The following is a 14048-nucleotide window of genomic DNA, read 5'->3' on the forward strand; positions in this document are numbered from 1 at the left end:
ATTTCAGTGCCAAAAGACATTATATTAATGGAGTTGTGTGGTGTTGGAGAAGATATCCGTCTTGTGATCTCATGTTGTTGTTGGGCCCGTGCGTTTAGCGGGAACAGACTTATGTCTTAGTACTGTACATACACCCTACCTATAGTACTTCTCATTGTCGAAGTTCCTTGTTCGGTCGCCCGCAAAGTACTACATCTTCTCCTAGTGGTATCCATTTCGTGTCTTTCAATCTCGTCACAGGCAACCGCTTCGATCCGCCGTCTGGACATACTTGGACACCACCTTTGCCGAGCCATGTCGGGGCAATCGTAACAATGACAGAGTCTACTAGAGCATAGGCAGGGCCTTGTCCTAGTATATCGTTGATGACGAAGGCACCGCCTTCGATCATTACACTTCCGATACCCCGACACGACAAAGCGTCAAGAATGAGGTGCCACGATGAACCCGCCGTAGCGACACACTTGGCTGAGAGGTCCAGAACTATCACTTCGCCACCTACACTTTCGAGAACGGCTCGTTGAGAGTCAGATGGCTCTATGCACGTCACAATGTAAGGTGCCTTTCCCTTTCCTTCTTTAGCTAGTCTCATCACTTTATATTCTTCGCTGAATTCCCATCGCCCATGTGGATCAACGACAATCGGCCTTGGCTGCCCTTCAAGTCCTTCACCACCATAGCCACCCACACCTTCGATCCGGCAATTCAACGATGGGTTGTCGGCAATAGCTGTCCCAGCTCCGACCAGAATGGCATCATGTCTTGATCTCAGAAAATGCGTCATGGCTTTCGATTGCGGAACGGATAGCGTTGTCTGTACTCCTGGTGCAATTGCTAGTTGGCTATCTAGGGAAGTGGCGAATGTTAAGGCGACGAAGGGCTTGGGGGATGTGAGCCGTGGGAGTCGGGATGATGGCAGAGGAGGTAGATAGTCCACGATTTGTTCGCTCTCTGGACCTGAGAATTGTAACGCATCTCTTGCCGGGGCTTCCATCATTCTTGTCGTGACTGTTTTTCTTTTTTCCTACGGAAGTTTGGCTGGTGTTCTTACAGACATCGGAGGACCTTACGTGATGACTAAGTCGTGGAGTGGGCGTCGCCGCCCCACGTCGAATGCACGGACGGAGGCCCGACGATCGTGGCAGCCTACCCAACTTATCCTCACTCTCACGTACAATTTCCCTAGGCCCTTCTTCTTGTTTGGCGTTTGTGGTTTCGCAGGTATCTGTACTCGCGCCTCCTCTACTTCCCCTCACCTATCTCGCGACCGTCCGCTGGTCCCCTACCTCTCGCTGGCCAATTGCCCCGCGATCCTCTCCGGCGCGCCCATCATAAAGCACACTCACGCGACTATATCAATACAGGCAGTAGCCCAGACGCCACCAAAAATACCGCCAAGATGATGAAAATATGGTCTATGGTAGGTCTCTACCCTTCTGGGACCGCAAGTGCCGGGTCGTACGACAGCAAAGGCTAACACCCCTTGCAGAAGAAGCAGCAGCAGCAGGACGAGGCTGCAGCAGCTGCCTCGAGCAAGAAGAAGAAGGTTACCCCAGCCCAGTTGCGCACACAGAAAGGTACCGCCATCCCTACTTCACCCACATCTTCACGCGCAAAAGCTAACGCGATCGCAGATCTTGAAGAGCTATCCCTTGGTACAACAATGAAGACGCACTTCCCTAACCCCGACGATATCCTTAACTTCGAGCTCACAATCGACCCCGACGAGGGCATGTACAAGGGCGGACGCTTCAGGTTCGACTTCAAGATCAACCAGAACTTCCCTCACGACCCGCCAAAAGTCAAGTGCACACAGAAGATCTACCACCCAAATATCGACCTTGAGGGAAACGTCTGCTTGAACATTCTGCGAGAAGACTGGAAGCCGGTGTTGAACTTGAATGCGGTCGTTGTTGGGTTACAGTTTCTGTTCCTTGAGCCAAACGCGTCGGACCCGCTGAACAAGGAGGCTGCGGAGGATCTCAAGCAGAACCGAGAGGGCTTCAAGCGCAATGTGCGCGCATCGCTCGGCGGTGGAACGGTCAAGGGACAGAGCTTTGATCGCGTGCTCAAATGAGCAGTATGGTAAATGGCTAGAGCAACACGAAGCTCTTCCGCAGCAATACCCCAAAGTGCCAGTTGGAAGGCGGATACACCACAACGGAACGATACCGAGCCAAGGGCTCGATGCAGGATGTGGACTGACGCTTGGGGGAGGATCGGGGGTGGGCATGTCTACACCTTAGCGACTGCATGCAGGGTCTGGCGCATCATGTAGAAGGTGCATGGCGTATCACACGGGGTGCAATATAGTCTTCCAAGATCTCTCACAATATAGATGCATATTTGCGTACAAAGAATGACTCAATGTGCGTGTGGTACTTGATGTGACTGTGGTATCTGCCCAAACTATGGCGTCACCGACAGACCTAGTCCGCATCCGTCTTTTAACACGGGATCGAGGCAACGGCCACACGCAAATCGTACTGCGAAACGCTGCACCCACTGCTCGCTGTATACATGTCAAAGGCACCAAGCCCGCCGCTAGGACTGCGGTGAGCACCACTAGGTTATCGGCCGCCACGCATCACCAGTATGACTGGATCCAGCGCTGCGTCCAACCATCAGAACCGCACTCGGAGAGACGCATTCCTCCCCGAAGACCCTCCAGCCCCCCTGCTAGCACTCAATCACCATGCTGTGATTGGCCAGTCACGCGAACGGCCTGGTCTGGGGCAGCGATAATCGGCATGGTCCAAGCTCCCGTGCTCGAAATTCTGGGTGTGGTCAAGATCTCACCAGCAACTTTAAAAGCTGTCATCCCCGCTTGACAATTCCAATTCCTCAAGATACCCCCTTTCACACACACATTCACAATGGCTTCAAGACCCGTTTCCCGCGCTCTGCGCCAAACCGCCCGCCAATTGGCTGCTACTCCCGCTCAGAAGCGCACTTTCGTGTCTGCTCTGAATGCTGGTGCCAAGAAGGCTGCTCCCCGCGCGGCTGTTACAAGCCAGTTCCAGCAGACTCGTGGTATCAAGACCATTGACTTCGCTGGTACCAAGGAGACTGTCTACGGTAAGTTCTGAGCTCCGTTGGATGTCAATCGAGGACATATTGTTGCATTGGAACGAGAGCTGACGTATGCCGAACAGAGCGTGATGACTGGCCAAAGGAGAAGCTTCTTGAGTACTTCAAGAACGACACCATGGCCATGATTGGCTACGGCTCCCAAGGTCACGGCCAGGGTCTCAACATGCGCGACAATGGCCTCAACGTCATCGTCGGTGTACGGAAGAACGGTGCTTCATGGAAGGAGGCTGAGGCGGATGGCTGGGTTCCTGGCAAGAACCTGTTCGACATCGATGAGGCCATTGCCAAGTCGACCATTGTCATGAACCTTCTCTCCGACGCCGCTCAGTCCGAGACCTGGCCCGCCATTAAGCCCCAGCTCAAGGGCAAGGTAAGCGGGAATCATCGGACCTGACAAGTATGCACACTAACGACAACAGACTCTCTACTTCTCCCACGGCTTCTCCCCCGTCTTCAAGGACCTTACCAAGGTCGAAGTCCCCACCGACATTGACGTCATCCTCGTCGCTCCCAAGGGTTCCGGCCGTACTGTCCGCACCCTCTTCCGTGAGGGCCGTGGTATCAACTCATCCATCGCCGTCTTCCAAGATGTCACCGGCAAGGCCAAGGAGAAGGCTGTCGCCCTCGGTGTTGCCGTCGGTTCCGGATACATGTACGAGACCACCTTCGAGAAGGAGGTCTACTCCGACCTGTACGGTGAGCGTGGCTGCCTGATGGGTGGTATCCACGGCATGTTCCTTGCCCAATACGAAGTCCTCCGTGAGCGCGGCCACAGCCCCTCTGAGGCTTTCAACGAGACTGTCGAGGAGGCTACACAGTCTTTGTACCCCTTGATCGGCGCCAACGGCATGGACTACATGTACGCCGCCTGCTCCACCACTGCCCGCCGTGGTGCCCTCGACTGGAGCCCACGCTTCAAGGCCGCCCTTAAGCCCGTCTTCAACGACCTCTACACTGCCGTTGCCGACGGTAGCGAGACCAAGCGTAGCTTGGAGTACAACTCGCAGCCCGACTACCGTCAGAAGTACGACGCGGAGCTTAAGGAGATTGACGAGTTGGAGATCTGGAGGGCCGGAAAGGCTGTTCGCTCCCTCAGGCCCGAGAACGCCAAGTAGATGCGTCTCGGCATGCGAGGTTGAGCTTGGATAGTCAAGACAAAAAGATGTGTAGATAGTGTCATGTTTACGATTACGGATGTATTCTGGCGTTTGATATGGGCGCTGATAATTCCATGCTTGCTGCATTGACAGCGACGGTAAATCAAAAGGAACGAGAGAAGTAAAAGGGAATGGCTTGGTAAAAGCGAAATGAATACCTTTTCAAGACAGTTGTTGCTCCAATCTGCCTATGATGTCCAACGTGACTTGTGATTCTTTTACTTTGAACTCGGTGAATAGCTTTGCTAGAGCTAGGGGCTTGGTTTGGTATATCTAACCATCACTGGTACGTTATCGATGCTTCATATCGCATTGTATCTTTCCATCCAGCTAGGCGCGAATAGTAAAACGGTTGTGGGCGGTATAGGCGTAAGAAAGCCGGTTATGGTGTATACATTCGTCTCTACGCTATACATTTACATGAATCGAAGATACCATTCTTTGTCTTTGTAGTCATCCTTCTCCGTTCCAATATTCAGATTCGGTGCTTCTGTCCATAGCTTACTCACGTCCAGTCTCGCGTACCGTTCTTCTCTATCCGCCGTTCTAGCTAGCGCGAAAACCGCACTGCCAAACTCATAACATGGTGTCCCTGCGGTACTTGGAGGGACGATCAGCTCGCTCTTGATGACGGGTATGAGAGTACGCTGCCACACTAGATTCGTATTCGCATCTGGTTTCAGTATTTCGGCTTGTGAGCTCGCAAGCAGGCGTTCGTCGTGGGTGCGAGAACCAAGGATAGCGATACCGCTAGCGCCGGCATTGGAGCAGATGAGTGCAGAGTCCTGAGTCGTTATCATGCCTTCGGGGGAAGGCTGGCCGTTGTGAGTGGATGAGGAAGAAGAAAGGCCAGAGACGTGCGCGTGGGTGGGCAAAACTTCACCGTGCTGGTGGCCGCGGCCTTGGATTGCAAAGCCGCCTTGCACAGCATGGATCTTTACCGCAGTAGATCCGTTGTTGGTGATGCGGTGCCAGCGGAAGTACCAGTCTGGCCATTGTTCACAAGGTGGAATGATGTGAGTTGATACAGAAATGTCCGCGTCGGCCCAAGGCTTCCATGTACTCGTAAGGCAGGTTCTCCTCGACCAGGACGTGAGCTTGCGTTCTATAGACACATCAACGAAGCCATGGTTTGTGACTTTCCACGGTACTCGCCAGGTCTCGCCGTCGTCTTTACTCAGTGCGAGGGTGCTGTCTGGCGCGATTTGTTGTATCAACGAACCAGTAGGCACGCTGAAGCCAAAGTGCGAAGAGTATGCATATTTTCCATATTTGGCCTCCGTCGCTTTGAGGGGCCAGGGACAAAACTGTCCCGCCGAGAGGAGGAAGTGGTGGTTTGGCTGACTGCAGAGGATGTGCATTGGCGGTTTGATCGGCATGATATTCCACGGACCACCGTAGGGCAAGCGTCTCTCCTTCGAAGTCCAGAACGGATGGTCTTCTGGCAATCCCAGTGCCAGGAATGACTTCAGAGCCCAATATGGAGACTGTGGGCTGTTGTAATCTTCGCTCATGTACATGTTTGGGTAGGTGAAGCCGATTGTCAAGGTACCGTCCATGTTGAACATGTCATCTTTAGTGCTCCACCACCGAAAATGCCGAAGGAGAAGACCTTTGACGTCACACCATTCTCTTATTGGCGGTACTGGTAGTTCCAACTCTGCGAAAGCCGCGGCTGACCAGAACCCAGCGAATGCGAATCGATATGTCAGACTTCGGCCAAAAGGTATTGCAGCACCTAGTTTGTGTCAGGTAGCGTCAGAGCTTTGATAACGACAATGTGCTTACCATTAGTATCAAAATATCGCCAAAACGACTTGGCGAACTCCTGAGCTCGGCCCCGGAACCTTGCGCATCGCTCTGGATCCAAGTCACTTGCCATCTTCACATATATGAGCTGAGAAAACTGTATAGCAAAGCTTCCAGAATAGTAGTCTGCTTGCCTTCCCTCATCACTCCATATTCCGTCGGCTGACCAACCCTCACCTAGGTAGAATTGCTCCATGAGATCCAGATCCGCCTTCATGGCATCGAGTGCATTGTCCTTGGGTGCGCCACATACTTTGATCAGCGCCAGGTTAGTCATGACGCGGAACCAGAGCCAATTTGTGGTAGGAAAGTCCTTTCCATTGATGGTCTCCAGCCACGCCGTAATGTTTCTCTTCGCGTCTTCGGTCTGCGAATGGAACATGGTGTCTGGTGCTGCTAGTAGTGCGAACGAAATGATCTCCATCTCGACCATCCTTTGGTCTCGCAGTACGACTGGGCCCCAGTATTCGGCATGATTTGGATCGGTTCCGTTGGCTAGACCTGTGGCGTAGGGTTTGATGAGCTCGTTGTACTCGTCTGCGGAGACGATGTTTGAGTGCATGAGCGTGCCGACTGCCCATAGTGGCCGGGCATAGCCTTCGAGCTGGGCTGCGACATCGTCGAAATGAGTACCAGTCACCAACGGGAGTTTGATTCGGGCACCGTGGGGTGATTGATACGGCTTCAATGCGCGGAGGAGAGCTATCGCTGCCTTCTTAAAGTCGGCGTGGGTCTTGAACGGGTTGTTCGAGAACCCTTCCAACGGAGGCATTGTGTCTAGCACGCTTTTAAAGGCCTTTAACGCGTAAAGACGCGGGATTTTGCTGTGTGCTTGCGGTTTTACACGTTCTGTAGTCTCTCAAGTCCTGTGGGTCCATGTTCGTGTCCCGCTCTGAGCGGCTCGACTGGCGACAGTCATCTTCGTGCCATTTTCGCTTCGCACCTGAATTGGCAGCGCATCCGATATATGCCTGGACGTCGTACATCGTCATTCCTTCCCTGTCACGGGTTGATGGAATTGGGTGGCTCCCGCCGTGGAGTGATCAGCCGAAAGAAGGGTTAGCCTCGCGGGGTCCGAGTGTGGAGAAACCTTGATTTATCCCGATGCCCGCCGCTCCTGCATCATCCACATTTGCTTCTTCCTGACCAGCGCTTTTGCGATGTCGTGCTGATGTCGGCTGGGTGGACTAATTACTCGGTTGGCAATGGCAGCCAAGCAGGCGAGGACGATGGCCCCGTCTCGGTAGGGGGTGACACTCCTGCGTGTGTTAGCTGCAAGCAACGCAAGCTGCGATGCTCGCGCGAGACACCCTCGTGCTCGCATTGCCTGAGGTTGTGTAAGTAATCTTGTTGAATGGCGCTATCTTGCGTCGCTGACATGCGCCATAGCTTCCGAATGTGTCTATCAGCCAAAGAACAAGCCTGGCCTTAAACCCGGAGCTGTTGAGGCGTTGACCCGCCGCGTTGGTATGGTAGTACTCCTTCTACGATGAATTCAATCTCACGCAGGTTAGCTTTTCTGGAGAGGATACTTTTGGATGACGCTGGAAACATCCGACCCCGGTATAGAGAAGATGATGTTGCGACCAATGGGCATACAGTCGCCCATGCAGGACCTGATACCGTAAAAGAGAGTCCTGCGCCTCGTGTTGAAGAGCCACCACAATGTGTTGCGCCTACTCCCAAGTTCAACCACATTCAACAATCCACCAAGGATCGATCAACAGGCCTTGAAGAAGAGAGCGGTGCGATCAACCCGTTGAAACGAAGACATGAGATGCCAATTGCTGAGAGCTGGCTTCTGCCCTTTGAAGACGTTGATATTGCACAATACCTGCCATCTCAACCACTTCTCGAAAAGATTGCAGACTTCTTCTGTATCTCATTTCATCATTGGATCCCGTACATTCATAAGGCGAGACTCCAAACACGAGTACGTCAAGGTTGTCAGGATCCAGGCCATGTGCTAGTCCTGCATGCTTTGGTTGCAGTTGCTTTACGGCACATGGATCCCAACGTAATATATCTGGACAATGACCAGATAGTTCAACAAACAAGGGTGTCACGTATGATTGTGGAAACTCATGCAATGCGCAATGTCACCATCGAAAGTCTACAGGCCCTCATATTCCTAGTCTTTGATCTTCTCAATGACGGACAAACGCAAAGGGCATGGCCCTTGATTGGATCCCTTACGAGGACTATCGACTACCTTCAACTTACCACCGAATCATCAACATCACAGTCAGGGTCGCTCATGACGCCGGTGCGACTAGTGAAACCATCCAACGATTGGACGGAATTGGAGGAAAGGCGGAGACTATTTTGGATTATCTTCCTACTGGATAGATTCTGCTCAGTATCTACTGGATGGAATACGAGCCTCACCGCGGACGATGTGCACCGTCGCTTGCCAGCCGATGGCGGATTCTTTACGAGAGAGGAACCAGTGACCACGCCGTACTTCGGTATCTGGAACAAGGCGGCTGCTCGTATCGGGCGCTCACTGGCAAACGTCCCTGCGCAATACAACGACGAGGACTCAGCAATCGATCACTTGCCTCAAGGAGCTAGTCCTAATTCTGCCAACGGCTACATCGACGCTTCCAAGCTCGGCGCATTCGCATATTGCGTCGAAGCAACCGAAAGTCTAAGTCAAGTGACGACGTTCTTCCTTCAACAACGGATCAACTGGCAAGACAAGGAGCATGCGGTCAGTTGGTTGACGCGCTTCAAAGAGCTAGATCTTAGGCTTGTACAATGGAAAATATTCTTACCACCCAGATGGAAGGACTCGAACATCTCGTCAGATAGGACTGTGGTCGACATGGATCCAAACCTTACACTAGCACATATCACACATAACACGTCAATGATTCTGCTGCATCACCCTATTGGATACCCACCCCGTGGATGGAATGACTTCGTCGCACTGCCGAAAGAATGTAGCGTTCAGACATGCGAGCTTGCCGCTGTGGAGTCTTCGAACATCGTCGACAAGTTCCTTACCCATACACCTATACCATTTGTTAACGTACAGTTCTCGTTCTGTGCATTCATCGCCGCCAAGGCGTTACTCTTCGAACACCAGGCCGCTCGTAAACCTTTACGTTCCGAATTCCACCGCCTGATCCGCAATCTCGAGGAGATGTCGGCAAGATGGAGGGGGCGGGACACGGATGATGCAAAATCGGAAAACCAAGCTGGAACATACGCAAAGCACCTTAAGCGCCTACTTGAAGCCTGCCAAAACGACGCCAATTTCCGATTCGACTTTTACGACCACAACGGACTCACTCTCGACCCACAAAACCACGCTAGTCCCACGTATGCGGCTACCCCACAAGCCCGCTCCAGAAGTCTTGCACACGAACGTTCGCTGCTCAGGAATCATGGTCGCAACAACAGCTTTAACAGTTCCCAGTCGACTCTTAGTCCCAGACGCATACCACCAGACATGAACAGAAACACAGCCATGCCATCTCCAGGTACATACGAGCAGCACCATCCACGTCTACCGACGGCCCATGCGATATCACCCACCGCACCACCTCCAATATATCAATCACCACAAGTGCAAGCTAGTTACCCTGGTCACACTCCATCACATTATGCACCAGGCGGCACGCCCGTGCCAGGATCTGGTCCGTCTCTTGCTCCATATGGCGCGGCTGGTACGACGGCGAATCACCAGAGTGTGCAAGATCAATCTCTGCTTAATCTGTCTGACGCCTTCATGGACTCTGGTTTCTTGGATATGGACCGCGTTATTACATTTGAAGATGCGAATTTCTTCTTACCAGGCGATGCGTTTCGTTGGAGTTGATCTGTTCAGGTAGTTGAAAAAAGTTTTAATAGCAAGGCTGGAATTAATGCGCAAGGTCAACACCGGTTAGCGCACGTGATTGTTTACCGCAACATGTGCGACACATAGCTGGAGGCCTGAAGTTCGTTGGGCAACGGTCATTGGTCGGTGGAACGGCTGCGCCTCAACTTTGAACATTTAAGTAAGAACAGAAGTCTGTCTCCACTGCAACCTGATAGTCCTATGTTCTCTCTTGAAGCATGGACGATGACTCCGGCGCAGAAGCTGTCAAAAGTTGGCGGTCGATTCTTACGATAATCGTCTTTGTTTTGATTAGTGAGTGATGGGTAGCTGTCTGATGTTGTTCAAGATGACTGGTCTGACCTTCATAGATCTGCCGATACTACACCCACTTAGCCTGCCAGTCTATATCCCACATTTGGTTGCGGAATCTTTATTCTACATCCTCAGCGTCTTGCGCATATTGTCATGGCAAAGAGAAGGTGGCGCAGCTAAACGGTCGAGGTTCACCAGATACACGTGTCTAGTGAAAGTAATCATCTGCGTTATGATAGTGTGGGTCTTAGGTCCCCAGGAGTCCTCAGTCACGCCTGGAAACGCTGTGGCGTCGTTCATCTCCGTCTCAGACTCGTATACCGCCGACAGATTGGAATTGCTTGTAAAACATCCGAAGCATAAGGTTGATAGTGGTAGCCCAATACTGTGGCGGTATACTCCTCTAAGATGATCATCCTGCATTTCGCGCTGGGCATAGACATACACATACGCCTTTTTCGTTGCCTGCATCCTGGTCGCAGCTGGCGTTCTAGGGAAGGAATATCAAATGACAAACAATGGCGAGATGTAAGTTCCTATCCCAGATTATCGCACGCACAAGCTAAGCCATACGATAGGGACCAGCAATCCCTTCGCGATTCTAGCTCTCCCCTCACGATCATGCCACCCAACTCCTCCGTCCCCTTTATCACCACGGTGCTCCTGGTCAATATTCCACAGCTATTACTCTCAGTCTGGTATTTTGTGTACAACGCCATCTTGACTCGGTTACAACTCAGCGAGGAATGGGCTCTGTACTCCACGTCATTCCGGCCTCTTTGTGTCTCTCAGCCCAGGTACTTTCCCAATCTTCCTTCTGACTCTTATGAGTCTGCATCAGGCCGTTTATGATGGCAAAGAAAGGTGCAAAACGGTATGCTAACGAAAGCTCTGATTAGAGGCCACCGAGTTGGAACTTATAGGCTCCAGCTCCCGTATAAATACAGTATCCTTCTTATAATCCTCAGTGTAGTTCTGCACTTCCTGCTTTCTGAGAGCTCATTCGTGGTCCTCTTTACAGATGGTATGTATGTCGTCTGGGGTCTATCTCCAACATACTTGGCCGGACTGCTGGCCCTGGCCACCGCCGCCATTCAGATTCCCTGGCTTCTGGGTTTATTGCGACTGCCCGGGCACATGCCACTCGTTGGACCAGACTCGCGGGCCATAGCAGCTGCTTGCCATGTCTCACCGTTTTCCAAAGCTCCACTTGATGAGCAAAAGGGTGGGGAAGGAGAAGGCTACGAGCGCGTGTCTATGGCCGATGAAGAAGGACATGGCGGTTTGCTAGCCGTATCTAGAAGTCTTCTCTCATGGGGTGTAGTGAAGATGCCTCAAGCTTGGTACGATGCTCATGTGGATCGACGAAATGCACCAGAAAGCCGCCGGGCGGTGGAGCATCTAAGCTTTGGCACTTCACTGGATGGTGTAAAAAAGCCTATCAGGGGACGTTTATACTAATAATCACGCATCAAATACAAGAAGAATGAACAAAAAGAAAGAAAACTTTACTCATTTCAGATACGTTGCGCATAAGACGAGACCTTTAAAAATCATCGAAATCCCTGTTTCTACCCTCAACAGACTTGTTCCACTCACAGTGCGCCTCAGAACTACCCGACCTCAGCTACCTTCCCCTGAACAGTATGACAGCTTGATGAATCAGAATGACTAATTGGAAGCATCATCACCCTCTGGGCTCAGAGCAGGCCATGACTAGTCAGTCCACATGTCCTCAAACAAGTCTTCGACCTCAGGTCCACTCGAACGTTCATCTTCAGGCTGAAACAGATTCGACATGCCCTCAAATAGATCTTCGACTTCAACTCTCCTCGATGTTTCGTCTTCAGTCTGGTTCAGATCTTCAGCTCCCGCCAGAAAGAGATCTGGGTGATGTCGACGTAAGTGTTCAAGGTCAGATCGAAGCGGCCGACAAATGTCTTCAAGCTCAAGTCGAAGCGACTCAGCTAGTTCAACATTTCCTGCCAGCTCAGCCTCACTCAAATCCTCATCCTCAGCCTGATTCAGGTCTTCACGGTCCGGCGGGAAGAATTCTGGGTAAAGCCGACCAATGTGGTCAAGGTTAGCGTTAATCGACTCAATTGATTGTCCCACACCTCCTGGGAGGGACAAATCCGGACGAAGTCGATAGAACAACTCAATTTCAGCTCGAAGCGACTCACGCGCTTGCTCTGCTTTTACTTCGCAATAGCGTCGAGCCATGTTATACAGAGCCTCTGACTGTGCTTGCTCTATCCGCTGCTGTTGAAGCGTTTCGGCCTGATTATTGTTGGAGAAGACAGGCATGGTTGCTAACGATGTTGGTGGAGCTGGGATTGGTTGTGGGTGTAGTGAGAATCGGATCTTGTAGTGGGTGATATGCTCTCTGTGATTACGCAGTTGAGAGATCTTTATATAACTGCAAGAAGGCGCATAGTACACAGACTTCGTGCCTCCATTTTTAGGGAAGACAGTACGGTAACGGCTTTCACTCACCCGCAGGCTAGGCGCTACCATCGAAACCGGGTACGCGAATATGTGCTTTCACGTTCTAGCCAGGTCTCCTCTTCTTAGCGTTGACATGCCTGACAGCCATCCGGACGATAGTCTCGTCAGGGCCGGCCATCATTGTTGCGCAACAATAACATGGCTACCTGATGTTCGACTTTTCCACCTTCTCGACTCGTGAGTGTTCCACCTATTCACTCTTCAGAGACGTTCACCCAATCTCACGACTTGGTGCGATCTGTATCTCACAACAGACTCGTCATTGCAAACTTTGTGTCGCAAGACCAGGGTAAAACCACAAAGTCTAAACCTTCTTTTGCTGCGTGCCTGATCTCTGTTCGACTCGATCCCATACCCGCTACCAGCATCTAGCATTCACTCTGGACCATCATTCCCTCTCACACCCACTTCTGGATATTATTCGGAATGAGTTTCCTGAACATGTCCAACTGCTTCGCATGAACCGCCATCTTCACATCCAATATCTCAGGCCGTAACTGCAGCGTCTTATCAACACGACGTTGGTTCCCCCCAAAGACGACAGTGTAATCCGGCAAGCGTGTATACGGAGGAATGACCGAAGAAGCCGTAACGGTGCAGAACTAATGTGATTATTAGTTTTCCCCACCACACCTCTCACACACGTTTCCAAGAGCAAAAATAGAACATGTATATCAACATACCTTTCCAATTATAGTCCCCCTCCCCACCACAGCACCAACCTCAATCACACTCCCCTCACCCACCTCGGCAGCCTCAACAACAGCCCCACTATCCACAACCACATTCCTCCCCAGAACCGTCCCTTCACTACGCATAGACTCAACCCGCATATGCGCACTACTTCGCGCAGGCGGTGGTGCCATACTCCCCCTCTTGCCCTCTTCATCACCCATACCCACACCCACTTTCGCCCGCTCAAACACCACACACCCCTCACCCAGCACGACCGGCGCCACAGCGCTGCTGAGCTTACTATGTGGGTGTAACACAGTATTTGGGCCAATGGTCACGGGATGCGTGCCGGTGATTTGCGCGTGTTGCGCGATGAGGACGGTGGAGTCGAGGAAGATGGATGAGGGTTTGGGCAGGAGGGATGTACGTTTTGGCGCTGTGGAGGAGCGGCGGTGGTCGGGCGCTGGGCGGGAGGGAGCGGGCTGGGCGGACATGGTGAGTTTGTTGTGGTGGTGGTGGTTATCGATTGGTTATCAGGTTGAATGTTGGTGGTAGGGCTGGCGGGAAGTCCGACGCGAGACGCGCTGCTGGATTAGCGTATCGCCGGATCACGTGAGTGATACTATATGTTGTTTTGTATACGTTGAGGGTATGAGCAACAGGCA

General features: G+C 52.0%; 7 protein-coding genes across 7 annotated transcripts; 3 read left to right on the forward strand and 4 right to left on the reverse strand.

Moving 5' to 3' along the window:
- Positions 1 to 151: 151 nt before the first annotated feature.
- Positions 152 to 997, reverse strand: AA0111_g12727 (hypothetical protein; the record flags this gene model as incomplete). The annotated part of the gene is made up of 1 exon (XM_028646742.1): positions 152 to 997. One exon carries the CDS (start codon positions 995 to 997, stop codon positions 152 to 154), a length of 846 nt encoding a protein of 281 aa, XP_028499662.1.
- Positions 998 to 1399: 402 nt separating this feature from the next.
- Positions 1400 to 2077, forward strand: AA0111_g12728 (hypothetical protein; the record flags this gene model as incomplete). The annotated part of the gene is made up of 3 exons (XM_028646743.1): positions 1400 to 1420; positions 1490 to 1577; positions 1635 to 2077. The coding sequence occupies 3 exons, from the start codon at positions 1400 to 1402 to the stop codon at positions 2075 to 2077; spliced, it is 552 nt and encodes a 183-aa protein (XP_028499670.1).
- Positions 2078 to 2876: 799 nt separating this feature from the next.
- On the forward strand, positions 2877 to 4208 carry AA0111_g12729 (Ketol-acid reductoisomerase; the record flags this gene model as incomplete). Its single annotated transcript, XM_028646744.1, has 3 exons — positions 2877 to 3078; positions 3156 to 3463; positions 3513 to 4208. The coding sequence occupies 3 exons, from the start codon at positions 2877 to 2879 to the stop codon at positions 4206 to 4208; spliced, it is 1206 nt and encodes a 401-aa protein (XP_028499664.1).
- Positions 4209 to 4666: 458 nt separating this feature from the next.
- On the reverse strand, positions 4667 to 6831 carry AA0111_g12730 (hypothetical protein; the record flags this gene model as incomplete). Its single annotated transcript, XM_028646746.1, has 2 exons — positions 4667 to 5988; positions 6039 to 6831. The coding sequence occupies 2 exons, from the start codon at positions 6829 to 6831 to the stop codon at positions 4667 to 4669; spliced, it is 2115 nt and encodes a 704-aa protein (XP_028499665.1).
- Positions 6832 to 7230: 399 nt separating this feature from the next.
- AA0111_g12731 (hypothetical protein) lies at positions 7231 to 9885 on the forward strand (the record flags this gene model as incomplete). Its single annotated transcript, XM_028646747.1, has 3 exons — positions 7231 to 7396; positions 7449 to 7526; positions 7574 to 9885. The coding sequence occupies 3 exons, from the start codon at positions 7231 to 7233 to the stop codon at positions 9883 to 9885; spliced, it is 2556 nt and encodes an 851-aa protein (XP_028499660.1).
- A 2031-nt stretch (positions 9886 to 11916) lies between these two features.
- Positions 11917 to 12507, reverse strand: AA0111_g12732 (hypothetical protein; the record flags this gene model as incomplete). Its single annotated transcript, XM_028646748.1, has 1 exon — positions 11917 to 12507. The coding sequence occupies one exon, from the start codon at positions 12505 to 12507 to the stop codon at positions 11917 to 11919; it is 591 nt and encodes a 196-aa protein (XP_028499659.1).
- A 599-nt stretch (positions 12508 to 13106) lies between these two features.
- Positions 13107 to 13877, reverse strand: AA0111_g12733 (hypothetical protein; the record flags this gene model as incomplete). Its single annotated transcript, XM_028646749.1, has 2 exons — positions 13107 to 13310; positions 13392 to 13877. 2 exons carry the CDS (start codon positions 13875 to 13877, stop codon positions 13107 to 13109), a joined length of 690 nt encoding a protein of 229 aa, XP_028499669.1.
- Positions 13878 to 14048: the final 171 nt, after the last annotated feature.

The sequence above is a fragment of the Alternaria arborescens genome (assembly GCF_004154835.1).
Source record: "Alternaria arborescens strain FERA 675 chromosome Unknown contig_100, whole genome shotgun sequence".
Classification (NCBI taxonomy): Eukaryota; Fungi; Ascomycota; class Dothideomycetes; order Pleosporales; family Pleosporaceae; genus Alternaria; species Alternaria arborescens.